This window comes from Pteropus vampyrus, unplaced genomic scaffold (assembly GCF_000151845.1).
Source record: "Pteropus vampyrus isolate Shadow unplaced genomic scaffold, Pvam_2.0 Scaffold208, whole genome shotgun sequence".
NCBI lineage: Eukaryota > Metazoa > Chordata > Mammalia > Chiroptera > Pteropodidae > Pteropus > Pteropus vampyrus.
The window spans coordinates 3,688,599-3,704,462 of NW_011888989.1; the positions used below are offsets into that span (position 1 = coordinate 3,688,599).

The 15,864-nt window shown below is 41.4% G+C and overlaps 1 protein-coding gene across 7 annotated transcripts in view; it reads left to right on the forward strand.

Moving 5' to 3' along the window:
- The window catches only part of SRPK2 (SRSF protein kinase 2), a 192,335-nt gene that overhangs the window by 158,913 nt on the left and 17,558 nt on the right, over window positions 1–15,864 (forward strand). For all 7 annotated transcript variants that reach the window (XM_023537994.1, XM_023537993.1, XM_023537995.1 and 4 more), the window contains 6 exons: window positions 4,319–4,484; window positions 5,657–5,682; window positions 7,144–7,387; window positions 7,977–8,459; window positions 13,746–13,846; window positions 13,980–14,087. In XM_023537994.1, the coding sequence (XP_023393762.1) occupies window positions 4,319–4,484; window positions 5,657–5,682; window positions 7,144–7,387; window positions 7,977–8,459; window positions 13,746–13,846; window positions 13,980–14,087 (1,128 nt within the window). The remainder of the gene's footprint in view (window positions 1–4,318; window positions 4,485–5,656; window positions 5,683–7,143; window positions 7,388–7,976; window positions 8,460–13,745; window positions 13,847–13,979; window positions 14,088–15,864) is intronic.

Below are 15,864 nucleotides of genomic sequence, written 5' to 3' on the forward strand. Positions count from 1 at the left end.
TGCTGCAATATGTAAGTTAGGGAGACTTTTAAAATGAAATGCTTTTCCAAACCCACCTTCGGTGGAGTGTTGGAGACTGCGGGCATACCAAGAGCTGTAGCCCTGCCTGGCAGGTTGACTCATTTGTTGTCACAAATTTTATCAGTTTTATCTATACTTAGCATTTACCATTTTAATTATTTCACTGGTCCTAATCATCAGTGAACTCATTCTGATCAAGACAGCATTGTTGAATTTTAGCTCAGAAGATAAATTTTAAATTGGTAAGCATATTTATATTCTTGGACTTGTTCAGTGTGGGATTCTATGCTAACTTGGAATTCTCCTCGAAATGTTGGGTCCTCAACTCAGAAATATGGTGAAGTTGCTCCTTTTTAATAGAGTTAAGCCTTCCCTCTCCACTCATTATTCCGCAGTCTGCATGCCGGGCACGTGGATTTATCTTTCATCCTGACTACACTCAGAAGTACAGCTGCTGGGTTTTCTCATTACCTCTCACCAGTCGGTGTGAGAAAAAGCAAGGAGCAGAAGGCTATTTCAGGACAAGGGCGATGAGGACAGAGTGCACTGAAACTTTTGTCTGAGTATCTCGTTCTTGTCCTCTCTTATCGTAGCAGGTATTTCCCACACTTTTCCATTCAGTTTGTCACATGTTTCAGAAGCAGTTCGTAGGATTTACCTCATGTCTGTCTTAGTAAGGAAGAGAAATCCAGTGGAAGCGTTAGCTTTCCTAGGAAGAAAGTTTCTCAGCTCCAGGAGAGCTGCTCTGGCGTCTCTCCCACATCCAGAGGAATCAGTACTTGAGTGAAGCGCCCTTGCTCAGGGCCAGCTCACTCTGCTTTTCCAGCTTACCTAGCCGCCAGCAGGGTATCCTTTGGTGTGCTGCATTAGGAAGGCTTTACTCACAGAAAGAGAGGCAGGCCAAGTCTCTGCGCCCTTGTCTTGCGTTCAGGTAAGGGCGAGGAAGAAGGTCCCCATGTTGTGACGAGTCATAAAATAGTTTGGAAACTTGCTCTCATTCTGTTTCTCTTTGCCTTTTAAGATTTTGGGGGAAGCATCACTGTGGGTGGTGAGCAGAGCCAGGGAGTTGCCTTCAAGACAAGTCACCACATTACTCTCAATTTACTCTTCCTCTTATTATCTGCAAGATTACAAGACCTATTTCTAGTGAGCTGTGATAGAAAGGAGCAGACTTATGTTGTTAACACTCTGACGTGGTTCACAGGTGTATAGGGAGCAACCTTAGGGGCCATCTTGACTGGGCCTCTTATTTTATAGCCGAACTTGAGGGAAAGGACTTGCTCTGAGACATGGCTAGTTGTTTCTTGACGAAGAACTGGAGCTTCTCACTCCCAGCCCTGGGCTCTGCCTTTGCTTCTGTGCCGCTGCTGACCTGCAAGTCTGTCTTCCATGGAGGAAACTGGCCCCTGCTCTGGGAGGGTGTGTTTGGCTCCCTTGAGTGGATGCAGCCCTGTCCCTGGCCCATATGTGGTTAGATTGATCTCAGCTTTCATGACAGCCATAGATTTGAACAGATGGCAGCCAAAGGATTTTTACAGGCTCTGCTGCCTCCTGCTGATGAGGCCAACTATGTTTTTTTAGGCAAGAAAGACAAATATACTATAATTTGACAAATGAATGCAACAGGGGAGAAATTAGTAAAGGCTGCTTTTAAATGTTTATCAGAATTTGCAAGGGGAGATCTGTCCTTAAACATGAAGTTTGAGTCATTGATTTTTTTTTTTTTTTTGCATCATCATTGTAATTCTGCAGAAATTGCTTTTTGATTGCCCACCATTATTGTTTGATTCTGGGTTCTGGGGTGCTTTATTGCTTTAAAACACACTGGCTGAGAACAGAAATGATATTTTTGAAAATAAAACCATTCTTAGCTTACAGCTAAAGGGTTTTTTTTTTATAAGTTTAAAAAAATAGTATAGAATTAATAGAAATTACAGAATCAGATTGTGGACTTTCATTGCTGGGATACACCACAGAAGTTGTCAAGTAGAGCCTATTCACATGAGAGATGGAAGAAAAGAGACTGGAGAGGTTTAATAAGTGACTTAGGAAAATCATAGTTATTTAGTCAATATCAGTACAAGTCTTCTGGCTTAGTTCAGTTTTACCACTTATTTTGAGCTTCCTATGAGTTAGACCTTGTTTTTGTGTTTTCCACAGATTATTTCTAAATAGGTACATTTCCCCCTTTTTATAGATATGAAAATGGAAGCTCAGAGTGCCTTGCCCAGGGAATGAATGATTGATCAACAGTTAGGAGTAATGTTGAGTCTCGAGGTTGTGTTTTAATGCTACATCTCTTAGTTGTTTCTTTTCCTTTAATGATTTGGATTCCCAGTGGTAAAGTCTTTTTGCTTGTGTTCGTAGACATTATAAGCTGTGCTTCTTGAGGAAAGTTAATCCAGTTGAGTGCAATAGCCAATATTTTAAAAATCTGGAATCTTAAATTCTTGCTGAGAACACTTTGCTTGTCTCAGGTGCCTCGTTGTTATTGGGAACTCACATTAACACATTTAGATGGTGAATCACATGACCTGTTACCTGTGCGGCCTCCCCCACAGTAAAACAACCTAAGAACAGTGAAAGTCCTAGGGTGGAAAGATACAGGTGTTTGTGGATAAGATGGTGGTGGGAAGATCCTTAGGAAAAGTGCTGACATTTACTGGTACTGCTTGCTTAGGAACTCAGCCACGTGTTAAATTGTATTTGCTGTGCCCGTGATTCAGTTTGGTTTCCTTTTGGCCAGTCCCTTCCCTCCTACCCCCGCATGAAACAGTAAGTTCTGTGAGGACACCAGGACCATATAAGCCCCATAAAGACAGGGTGCTTTGTATACTGCTATGTGTCAAATACCTAGACCAGCGTGTGGCCAATGATAGGCCTGGTATCATTGATTGATATTAGTCAATGCATCATGTAAAAATACTTCCTAGGAAAAGTTATTATTGATGAGAGATTTTCATCCTGTTTGAGAGAGAGGTCTTTCTGTTTTCATTTTCCTTCTAAAACCTCTCTTTCCTTACTTTCTGATGCTGTACCGTCTGATAAGGTTGTTTAGCCAGATACTCAAGGTAGACAGAAGAAACACTGGATTTTTGTTGAGAACTTTCCAGAGTTGGATGATATATCTTCTGCTTATCTTTTTCTCAGTTTCTTTTGTGGACAAGTCCCTTACATAACTTAAAATATTTGAATGATATTTGTTAAATGCTAATATTTATTAAGCATGTACAATTTATAATCTATAGGAACATGATCTGAAAAGAACTAAATGCCTTGTAAATGGAAATAAGTCCAGAAAAACTTAGGCCTTTTTTTCTGCAGTGTATGCAGTGTATGCATAGTAATTAGTCACCGTGGAAATGCAGATCGATGAGATACACCCTTCATACCCACTAGCGTCACTGAAATAAAAAAGACAGAACAACAAACATTGGCCATGATGAAGAAATTGGAACCTTCATACATGGCTGATGGGACTGTAAAGTGGAGCAGCCACTGTATAAAGCAGTTTGGTAGTCCGAAAAGGAGCTAAACATAGAGTTAGTTACCTTATGACCCAACAGTTACTCTCATAGGTATATACCCAAGAAAAATAAAAACATATATTCATACAGAAACTTGAACATGAATGTTCATGGCAATATTATTTATAATAGCCCCAAAGTGGAAAACACCCAAATGTCCATCGAGTGATTGGCTAAACAAAATGTGGTATATCCAGTGGAACATTATTTGACAATTAAAAGAATGAACTATTGATATATACTACACATGAATGAACCTTGAAACATTATGCCAGTTACAAAAGACAACTTAGTGTGATTCCATTTATATAAAATGTCCAGAGTCAGAAAGTAGATTAGTGGTTGCTTAGGGCTGGAAGAGTTTGAAGGAGATGGAGAAGTGACTACTAATGAGTACAGTGCTGCTTTTTTGGCTAATGATTAGATAGTGGTGATGGCTGCACATGTAAATACTACTGAGTTATGCACTTGCAAGGGCAAATTGCATGGTATGTAATTTACATCTCAATAAAATTATTTAAAAAGTATATCTATAAATACATTTGCTCCATGAGCATAAATTATCTCTGGAATTATACTCATTGGTAGCTTGTGGGAAAGAACTGCATTCTTATGGGGGCTGGGGTGGGGAGGGAGGAAGATATTTAGTAAATATCCTTTTCTGTCTATTGAATTTTGTGCCTTGTGATAATATTACTTATTTTACAAGTTAATGTCGAATAATGAAGGTATTAATAACTCATCTCCTCTCTTGATTTTACTATGACCAGGTCCTACAGGGGTTAGATTATCTACACAGTAAGTGCAAGATCATTCATACTGACATAAAGCCAGAAAACATCTTAATGTGTGTGGATGATGCATATGTGAGAAGAATGGCGGCTGAGGCCACTGAGTGGCAGAAGGCAGGTGCTCCTCCTCCTTCAGGGTCTGCAGGTGAGCCAGCTTTGTTTCAGTCAGTTTGGGAACATTGAGAGCCTCGTAAGTTGAATATTAAAGACAATTGAGGCAAACATGTTTATATAAGGAATTTTGTAAGTGCCTGATTGCTAGAAATAACTAGACCTTTTTCTTGAGAAGATGCCCCAATTAAATTATACTTTACTATTTGAATTACTTAACTTTGTTCTCTCTTAAGCCATTTAAATTCTTACCTCCCGATGCTTTATCTACTTTTGAACATTTTTCTGTGTTGTCCACTACCCTGCAAAGGGGGTATATAGTATCAGGTTTCATGTAGCAGACCTGTAGTCAGCAGAAGTTTTTTCTAGCTTCAGGTTTGTTAAAATGCTTCCTAGTCTTCAGTTAGCATAGCTGCCTCAATCTGAGCCTAACTGGTCTATTTGGAATCAGTTACAGAAGACTCAAGGGTGGGAGAAGAATACCAAGTGACTTGGGTATTGGTGTACAGAGTTTTATGTCTGGTTTTCTCCTAGTGTAATGAAATACTCAGTGTCAGTGAAGTGTTGACTATGTTCTCACCCTCTCTTTATAACAATATCTGTGCCCTAGTGTGTCGTCAGGCAAGTGTGCACACTGAAGGGCTACAGCTCCGAGACTGGGTGTTTTTGGAGATGCAGTGCCTCTGAATCTTGTTTTTTATCATCAGAGTGATTTTTAGATCATGGAACCACAGTCTGTCAAGCTTTTGAGGTTGGCAAGGTCTGGTCATTTGATTTCTAGAATATTTACTGCAGTATTTGATTTACTTTAGTTGTATAAACTTGCTCAATGTACATATTCCGAAGTGTTCATTGTTTATAAAACAAATTTGGTTTGATGACTGTGTTCATTTGTGAACTCGTCTCCATTTTCTTATCAGTCTGTGCTTTGGGGTTGAGTGTTTTTGAAATGAATGGGTATTTAATTTTAGATAAATAAGAGAAATAACTCCACATTGGACAACTGCTGCTGTGCTTTTTAAGAGCCAATCATTTATTTGAGTTGGGTAAACATTCTTTAGTGCTGTATGACTCAGAAGCTCTGATATTAAACAGTTGTTGAAGTTGGATAGCCATTAAAAGGCATTAATTATTTAATTTTACAATTTAAATTACATAAAGACATGTATCAGTTTTCTTCTAAACAGTCGTTTTGTTTTGTTTTAGTGAGTACGGCTCCACAGCAAAAACCTGTAAGTACTTAGACATATATGTATATATTCACCTTCATGTCAAAAGCCACAGTTTATTGTTGAACTTTACAAGTTATAATATTAGTTTCTATTTCTCTCTGCAGTCATTTTTCATTTAAGTGTTTTGAGGAATTTTTTTTGTTGTTCCTTTGTCAATTACAGATATTATAATGTATATTAATGTAAAAGACAGATTACATTTTAAATACTGAGTATCCTTGAATATATAAGACTTACTGTTCTGATAAACTGAACTGATATTTAGAGTTGTTCAGTGAGAGCTGTTCTAAGTTGGATATTTATTTTCCTCATATACTTTCGTGAGTGCTGTTGACTGAGCCCAGTAAAATGTGAGGTGATGGAGGTAGAGTTTAAAGTGGGATTAGTCTAAAAACACTTTACCTGATTTCTGATTGGATTCTAATTTTTTTTCTGAAGCTGTTCTAATTTTTTTTCTAGCCAGTAGTTAAATATGAAAGAGTATTATCTATTTTATGATCCTGTCAAAACACTAAGTCCAATCAAATGAAGCAAACTGCCTGGAATTAAATCCTACCCCAATGGACCTAAACCTGGCTTGGTTCCAGTAGAGGACAGAATGTATATATCTTGAATTGATGAGTCACCTACAGATTTAAAAAGAGCTTTATGAACTCTCTGAAAGGTCAAGAGCTTTATAAAAGCATTTGAAAAGAAATGTCCACAAATTCAGAGTGCTGCCCATAGCCATCAGTTTGGAATGGGAATCCCAGGACAGGAGTTGTGGTCATTACGCCTGGCCTGCCAAGCAGCCCAGCCGAGCCGTTTCCCATAGTTTCCCATGGCCCGAGCAGCTTGTTTTGATTACTGATTCTGTGAAAACTGGAGGCTTTCATTGCCAGTACTTTCCAATTCAGATGGCTCTGGTTGGAGGCAGACTCAAACTGTGGCTTTTTCTGTTTTTCCTTTACTTCATATGCTCAATTTTTGCATCCACACAGCCCTGGCTGTTGATAACAGTTCAGTGTGCGAGACCCAACTGTTGACCAACAGTGAATGAAATACACCCGTTTTGGCAGGTATTTCTTTTTTGGCAGACAGCTGGGTAAGACAGTAAGGAGAGGGACATTGTTACTTTGGATATAGGAAGCAGCAAATAAAACTGGCAAGAGACGCATTTTGTTTAAAGGTAAGGGGGTATCAGCATATTCAGTTCTTAGAGTTTAAATGAAAAAGACATTGGATTTAAGCTGCAGGACTTGGTAGCAGTCCCATTATTTGATATTAGCACTGTTTTTTTTCCCTGGTTTGACTGTCACCCTAGCCCCCAGGTAGATCTCATGTCTAGACATGTGATTTTAATTGAGCACAACCTGAAAAAACAGATCGTGTTGGTATTTGCCATGCTGCCAGCACTTACGCTGTTGCCTGGTGCTTTAAAAAGAAGCAAGCTGACCTGTAGTATTTTCTTACATGTTGTAGATAGGAAAAATTTCTAAAAACAAAAAGAAAAAACTAAAAAAGAAGCAGAAAAGGCAGGCTGAGTTATTGGAAAAGCGCCTGCAGGAAATAGAAGAATTGGAGCGAGAAGCAGAAAGGAAAATCATAGAAGAAAACGTCACATCAACTGTACCTTCCAATGAACAAGATGATGACTACTGCCCAGAGGTGAAACTAAAAACAGGATTAGAGGAGGCGGCTGAGGAAGAGACTGCACATGACAATGGTCAGTGAAATCTGGGGAAGGGGCTGTGGAGGGGCCCAGGCCTTCATTAATAGGGACACTCATTCCCGCCCCAGGTTATCACAGAGTCGACATTGTGCTGCTTCTTAGATAAGAGAATGAGTCTTACTCCTCATTTGGGAATATGGAGAACAGTCTGGTGGTTCGTTTGTATAATGTATGCCAGAAATATTTTAAAAGATTTTAAAACATGTCTGAGAAAATATCTGAGAAACAGCATGTGTCTGTCATGCTAATGATTGTCCTTTATTTTGTAATTAACCGTTTACCTAATAGTAATGCACCCAGTACAAAACCTTTTCTGAAGATTGTAGAGAAGAGGGCAAAAATGGAAGTGCAGCTATTACAGTAATTTTCTCCCAAAAGCTAACTTTTTCGAATAAGAGTAGGCTAGTTATTTAGTAAATGAACAGTAAGATTTTGAAAACCTGAGGATTTTACCCTGAAAGTCAAGAAGTGTACATAAGTTAAGCACATTCAGAAATGTCTCTTGTTGGAGGAGATAAGTACCTAGTGCCACCGTGTTAGGGAGGGTAACAAGTTTTAATTCTTAACTCATCACCCTTTTAAGGTGAAGCTGAGGACCAGGAAGAGAAAGAAGACACCGAGAAAGAGAACACTGAGAAAGATGAAGACGATGTTGAACAAGAACTTGTGAACATAGACCCTACGTGGATAGAATCACCCAAAACCAATGGCCATATTGAGAATGGCCCATTCCTCCTGGAACCGCAGCTGGATGATGAAGATGATGATGATGAAGATTGCCCAAATCCAGAGGAATATAACCTTGATGAGCCAAATGCAGAAAGTGATTACACATATAGCAGCTCCTATGAACAATTCAATGGTGAATTGCCAAATGGACGACATAAAATTCCTGAGTCACAGTTTCCAGAGTTTTCCACATCATTGTTCTCTGGGCCCTTAGAACCTGTGGCTTGTGGCTCTGCACTTTCCGGGGGATCCCCACTTACCGAGCATGAGGGGAGCAGTCCATCCCATGACAGAAGCAGAACGGTTTCAGCCTCCAGCACTGGGGATTTGCCAAAAAGTAAGTGTCCCTCCCTATCAGCTATCTGCCTTCAGTGGCCTAAGTGTCACACACTTGACAGATGCTGTGAAGGGAATTGGCTGGAGGTGGTAAAGCTATGTATGTATGCATTATCCATTTTCATTTTATTACTTTTATACTTGCAAATAAGTAATTATTGTAAAATATATTTTGTGCCACTAGGCTTTCTCTTGCTTTCTGCTTATCAGATCTCATTTTTTAGCTTTCCTCATTCTTTCTATATTTAGTTAGAGACATCATACATTTGCAAACCTTCCAAGTCTAAGAACTTAGGCCTATAGCTTTCTAGAATGTGTAGTTTAATTTATAATTTGTACTTCCATCTGGTAGTGCAATATTTAGTTTTGTTTTTTGTTTTGTTTAGTTTCTATTCAAGGAAAAATGCCTGCTCTTTGTCTATATTGAGGAAGAGGTATCTTTATTTTGATACTTGTTCTGATTATAGGACTTAGCTATTGAAATTTTAAAGGAAGTGGGATGGATTCAAATGTGATAACTTATATCGAACCCTCAATTTGAGAGTGACTTATCTCTGCGGGTGACATGCCAAGGGACTTCAGTAAGCAAACACTGGACATCACGGTTGGTTCCCATTCTGGCCCACAGTCGAACGCTCAGAAACCTCCTCTACTCCCTCTGCTGACAGGAGTGTTTAACACAGGGGGAGTACATGGGTGAGCCAGGCCATGAAATTCGGCAGCCCCTTTCATTCCAGCAGGTAGGAGACCTGCAGAGCTGCCTTTATTACTCATTAGCTGTAACTAATTATCCTAAAGCCGTGGTTTTCTTTATTCCTTTTTTTTTTTTTTTTAACTCAGGTAGACATATTCTGTTGCTATTTATGTTTACTCTGAGCAGAACTTTTTGAAGGTATGTATAAGATGCTGTCGGCTAGGATGTTGGTTTATCTAAGGAAGAGCTCACCTCTGTGTGTCTCCTTTACTCTCAGGCTACTGCCGCACTAGTTCTGACACTTTCGGCCACCAACTGTAGCATAGCCTCTTCTGGGTTTCTTTAAGACATAATAAAGAATGTCTGTGTGCACGGGGCATGTTCACTCATGCTTCTGTTTTACTTTTGCTTTTATTTTACCTCTGGCTTACAATGTTTCCTCCTAGTTATTTATTGCCCATCATTCTGGCAATCTTTTATTCTTTTGTCAGGTAGCAGCTCAAACATAAGCCTTCTCTTTTTCCAAGCAGGCCTGTTCTCTTTTCCTACTGGTCATGCTTTTCTTAACTGTATGGACATTGTTTGTTTCCATTATCTTTGTCTTCACTAGGATGTAAACTCTTTGAGTGTGTTGTGTGTTTTTCTCTTTGTATCCTCAGCATCTAACTCAGTGTTAAGATAAATATTTATTGAATAATGAACAAACAAATCAGTGATACCTGGTTATATTCTTCTATTCTTCCATTTCTCCCACCTTTTCCCATTCACAATCAAAATTTTACTCTGTCTAACACATTCCATCCTTAGCACCCTGTCTGTTAGGTGAATCGGGAAGAAATAAAAGAGGTCTACATTTTTTTTTCATTGATCCCGATCTCTTACCAAGTATACCTTTTCAATATTGTTAAATTCCAGGGATGTGGTAGGGACAGGATCAGGTCTCCGTATCCAGTCATGTGTTTGGAGGCACTCCGTTTTGTTTTTCAGCTTGGTTGTTTGATAGCCATGGGTAATCCTCCTGCATCAGAGGTATTTCCTGCATGGAAGGGGCATGGCCTAGAGGCTGGAAGATGGCCACCTGGTATAACATGAACAGGAGGCAAGAAAAACAAGCTTTCTTCAGAATGTGTGTAGATCCTTATTGTTAAAGCAGAGTGTATACATTAGGGAATAGTAGAAGAAAAGGCTGGGCCAGAAGGAGATCGAGGGAAGAGCTTACATGCCAGGGTAAAGAATGTGAACTTTTCCCTAGAGTAATTTGGTGACCATTGGCAGTTGAGAAGAAGAGACAGGATTTCTCTCGGATTATTAGCTACTAGAGTCGTAGCCTAGGTGTTGTTCTCATCACATCTGAAGGACAGAGACCCTGGAGCGTAGTGGTCTTGCTGGCTTCAACCTCCAGCAATGTTGGTGTATGTCGAGTCCTTTCACTTTCACCTTGAAGTCACCGTCAGCCCTTGCTTAGGCTGCTGTCATATGGGCTCCCTGCTGATCTCACTTCGACTCTCGCTCCCTAGCCTGTTTTCTGTAAAGCAGTCCAGAGAGATCTTTTTAAACACATCCCATCCCCCCGCCCATGATCTCCAATGTATTTCTTCTTAGAATAACACCCAGAGACATCGCTCTAAAGCTTACAAGGTCTATGCAGCCTGTTCCCTGGCAGCTCGCTCTCTGATACCATCTCCTGCATCACCCCCTTTCTCTTTCTTGTGCTCGTTCTGCACCTCCCACACGGGCTTCTTTTTAAAGTTTCTCAAAAGTGGGAGCTTGTTTGTGCCTCCTTACACTTTGTACTTGCTGTCTCCTTTGTCTGTGCCTCTCTTTTTTCAGACCTTTCCTCAGATGTCACCTTCTCAGAAAAGACCTCCCCTGAACACCCTCATCGCCGTCCATCTCCTTCCTTTGTTTTTCTTCATAGCATATAGAGCCACTGACATGGTGTGCGAGTCATTCATTTTATTTACTTTATTGCCCACATTCCCAAGTCTGGACATGAGTTTCCTAATTTGGGGTGTGATGAGGTAACCTTGTATGTCTTGTTTCTGCTGTTTCCAGTGCCAAGACAGCACCTGTCACATAGAAGCAACTCAGTAAATATTCGGTGAATGAGTAGGCCAGGTTTGGGCATTAAATCTCCCACTTTTTCTGCTTGGGCCTGGTATTGAACCTCCTACATATAGCAAGAGTATTCATGCCTCCCTTGTAAGGATGTTTTAAACTATAAAGAGTCAGTGTGGGCCTAGTACAGGGCCTTGCAGATAAGTAGTGATGGCTGTTTCAGCACTCGGAGGCTCCACTGGCTGTCACCTTACTGGCTTCTAGGATAGCTTCACATGGGATGAAATTGTACGATGTTAACCAAAGACTGGCTTATCAGAAATGACTTATGGGCCCCTGCCCTTCCTGAAGTGAAATCTTTCTACCTCTCTCTTCCCACTTTCCATTCTCTCTTTGGTAGAAGCGTAGAGCAAGGAAGAGCTGTGATAGGTCACCACGACAATGACTTAATCAGAGGAAGTGATCTGACTCTTAGGCCAAGTAAAATTGGTATGATTACACAGCAAGCATGAGTGTCCTTGTTTTTAAATGCACTTTTTTGAGCGCTATAGTTAGTTACCCTGGTATAGGTAACTGAGAAAGAAAGAAATATGAGCAAATTATTTTTTACCTCTTCTGTGTTCTTATACAATTAAAATTTTAAGGTAAATTCCATAGTATCATTTGTGAGCTGGCTCACTATTTATGAACCTGAACCAGGAAGTAAACAGCATGTCACCAAAGAAGGGTTGGCCCGTCACTGTCCAGTTAGAAGCCTCAGTCTCAGAGGGCGGGTGGCCCAGCTGGTCTCAGGCAGAGCGGGACCCCCGGATCTGGCCATCCAGTACCTGCTACGGCTCTCCTGTGTTTGGTCTTTGATTCATTCGTGGAGGAGGAGTGGTCCCTTCCTCTTCCTCCTCTTCAATGAATCTCAAACACTTTAGGTCATTTGCCAGAGTCTTAAAACTTGTAGGAGTTGAAACTAGATTTGAATCTAGTTCTGCAGTCCTCAAATTCAATTTTCTTGCCTCCTGACTCTCCTTGATTAAATGATGTGAAGATTCATCTAGCCAGTTCTTGTGCTGCCAGTCCATCCATTGGCTCAGTATTTTTATGTTTCTTCTGGAACTTTCCTCTTAGTCCACTCTCCGTTCAGGGTATTCAGTTTGCCTCCTTATGTGGTCTCCGTGCTGCTTTCTTCACATCGTTTCTGAGTTCCCGTGTCTCTTTTCCTCAGTTCATTCCTGGCCTTTGGTGAGGCCTCATGGTGGATCAGCCTTCTTATAAAGAGGGAAGTAGACCTAGGGAAGTAGCAAGAAGGGAACATGCGAGCCTGGCCAGCCCAGGTTGACCCATAAGCCCGAGGAATGGGTCTTGGGGGTTAAAACATTGGCCAGAGTTCTCTCCACACCCTTTGACCCCCTGCAAGGGAGCCGTGACAGTGCCCTAGGTCCTGGGCGCCTGGCCTGCCCGCTGCCCTGCTGACAGTGTGGCTGACCTGGCCTTGCTGCCTGTGTGGAATGCCAAGGGATCAGAGCCTCCTCCAGCCCTGTGGCCTCACAGCACAGACATGCCCAAAAGGAGGTTTGGTTAGTTTTAGCAATGCCCCAGCTTTGAGTGAACAAAAGGGTGTTTGATATTCTGTATCGAGCAGGCTTTCCTGTTTAGTCTATAAATACCATTTCAGATTTACTTCTAAAATAAATAAAAGCCATAGTTATATCTTGTCCTTTCCAGAAATCCGAGCCTGTAGGTCAGTTTGAGGTTTGATGAAGATGCTGACTCAACTTCAGCGTTTTCTGCCTGGGCCTCATCAATTTATATTTCTTTGTCACTTGCCCCCTGATTAACTGTGCTTGATGCAGGCATGGTCTCAACTTACCTCAGAAGCTCTTCTAGTCCCAAGAGCCCTGAGAAGCCTGGCCCTGTGCCTGCTGTTGAGATTCTCTCAGGGTTGCCCCAGGGTTTAGAGTGGCCCAATTAATTGACAAGATCCTGAGGGACCTCAGGGGTTGCCTTTATGGCCAAGGCCGTCTCAGGAGACCTCTATTCTAGAGTGTTTCTTGTTCAGAGCTAAACCAGGATTGATTAGTCCTGGCCTTTAATTTGTATTTATTAATCAACCATCATCTAATCCTTGAGGTTAGTCCAGGTAGAAGAAGGGGTAGGGTGTATGGGTACTAGGTGAACTGTGAGTCACTCAGTAAGGATTGAGTCCTCTCTCTGTGTAATAATGCACAAATGGGCGAGATGTGTGTGGTCCATTACAGAATGGGCTCTGATACAATGAGGAACAGCTAGAGGGACGCAGACGGGAGCACAGCAGGGCTGACTGAGAGGCGAAGGAATCAGGAACAAAGGAGAAAGGGCAAGACAGTCTCTCGGCAGCCAATTTTCTCTTTTGTGAAATATTTTCCAGGGATTTAGGATTCCATGGCTAAATGATCATCCCATCACTTTTCTAGAAAAGGAGGCTCTGTGCCTGGCAAACATTGTGTGCACACATGCAAACCACTTGTCCCATGCACTAACTGTCCTGCTGTTTGCTCATGCCAGCAAAAACCCGGGCGGCTGACTTGTTGGTGAATCCCCTGGATCCACGGAACGCCGATAAAATTAGAGTTAAAATTGCTGACCTGGGAAATGCTTGTTGGGTGGTAAGTAGAGTTTTATTTCTAAAACATTTTGGTCATGATCATGTGTTAAAAGACACTTCTGAATTCACTGTTGTTGTTGTTGTTTTCTTTTTTAATGTGTTCCACCCTGGTAATGCATTCTGTTCCCTTTCAGCATAAACACTTCACAGAAGACATCCAGACACGTCAGTATAGATCCATAGAGGTTTTAATAGGAGCAGGTTACAGCACACCTGCTGACATTTGGAGTACGGCATGTATGGTAAGAACGGCCTTGGCCATTTTCTCCTGTGTAGAGGCTCATCCCTTTAATGCTTACCAGTGCATGCTGTCTGAAGTTTTTCTGACTCTGAAGGTTGTCCACCATGGGATGGGTGAGGGGAAGGTTTTGCTGCATTGGGTATCTTAAGAATTGGAAGAATTCTTCTTAGGCATGTCCTGGGTTTGGTCTGGTTTGGTTTTGTGAGTGACAGTCTCTCCTCAAGGCCAGGTGCAGCCCACAACCCAGAGAATCAGACCCTCCGCTGTGGTGACAAAATGACTTCTAGGTAATTCCTTTTGGTTACTGAAAGCTTTCAGGTTGTATGTAGCTTCATCTTCACTCACGCTGTGGAGGAAGATGAGACGGCTGTGTTAAGTGAAGACTGTCTGGGGCTCGAAGGCTGGAGTCCTTTGTGGTGGCCTCTGACAGACCTTATCTCCTTATAGAGAGGAAAGGAATACCCATTTCCATTGTTTTATATCTCATCTTTTTTAAGCAAAATCTAGAGAATATTCTGGCTTATTGCTCTGGGCTGGGCTACCTGGTCACTTTTGAGACCAGCATCTGCATATGTTCCTCTGACTGAATCTGTTCCCATAGAGCTCCCAGGCCTCAGGATACCTCCTCTTCCACCAGTGTGTCATATCCATTGTTACTGCCAATTTTGTACATCATAAGTTTAGCTGTGTCTAAACTCTCCCCCAACCCCGACCAGTATGTCTCTTTCTCACGCCTTACCTGTGAGTTGATGAGCACGAATGGTCCATCTGTAAGTCAATTTCAGTTTCTCTTTCTTTGCCCTCTTTTCCTAGCCAGTTTAGCACCTTCCTCTTCATGGGCTGTACTTCGTAGTCCCGTGTTAGAATGGGGGTGCGTGTGCGCGCCTGCAGGTAGTTTAGGGTGGTGGTTCATGCTTTTTTAATTTCATATTTTTTTCCAAAGTCTCTTTTGATATTTAAATGCAAGGGCATGTGTATAAAGTGCGACATTTGCTTTCTCATTAAAAAAGCAATGCTGAATAATTAAATTCACTGTTGTTCAAAGATTAACAATTGACTATGTTGGCCTCTGATGCTAAAGTAAAAGCATTGTTTAATGGCCAGTGCTAAAACAATATGAATAAAAGCAGATGTTTAGTGTCTTTCAAGTTAGCATGATCTGAGGCAAGAGATAAGGCCAAATAGAGATGGCCACTGCGCCTTTCTATTCCCACATTGCTCTGATGGCTAATAACCAGATAAGTTTTAAAATGAAGTTTTTTAGTAAGTTTCAAAAAAAAATGAAGTCCTTGCTGTTGTCGGGTATAGAAAAGAATGTTTAAAAGCGTTGGTGGAAATGCAATCATTCCTTTGAGTTTAGAGACCACTGTGTGGAGAGGAATTAGACACACTCTGTGTGACTCCAGAGGGCAGGATGGGGCGTAGGGGCTGGGAGGCCGTGGGAGGCCGAGGTCAGTTGAAAGAGGGAGCACTTTGAACAGTTAGAGCTGCGGGGGATGAGTGTTCCATTTCAGGATGTGGTGAGGCCGAGCCTTACTTGTCCCCAGTAACTCGGAAGAGGCTGTATCAGGGCTGCCCTGAATTAGACTCTGAGAACTCTTTCAACTCTGAAATCCTGTGCTGCTAATTTTGGGTGTTAAATTTAAGTGATATAACCAGAAAAATAGGACAAGATCGCAGATGTTGTAAAATAATGGTGAAGCTGTCAGTACAGTTTTATACCAGATTATCTGCCTTGTTAGATAAGCGTTTGTACCTCTACCACTGTTGCTGTGAAC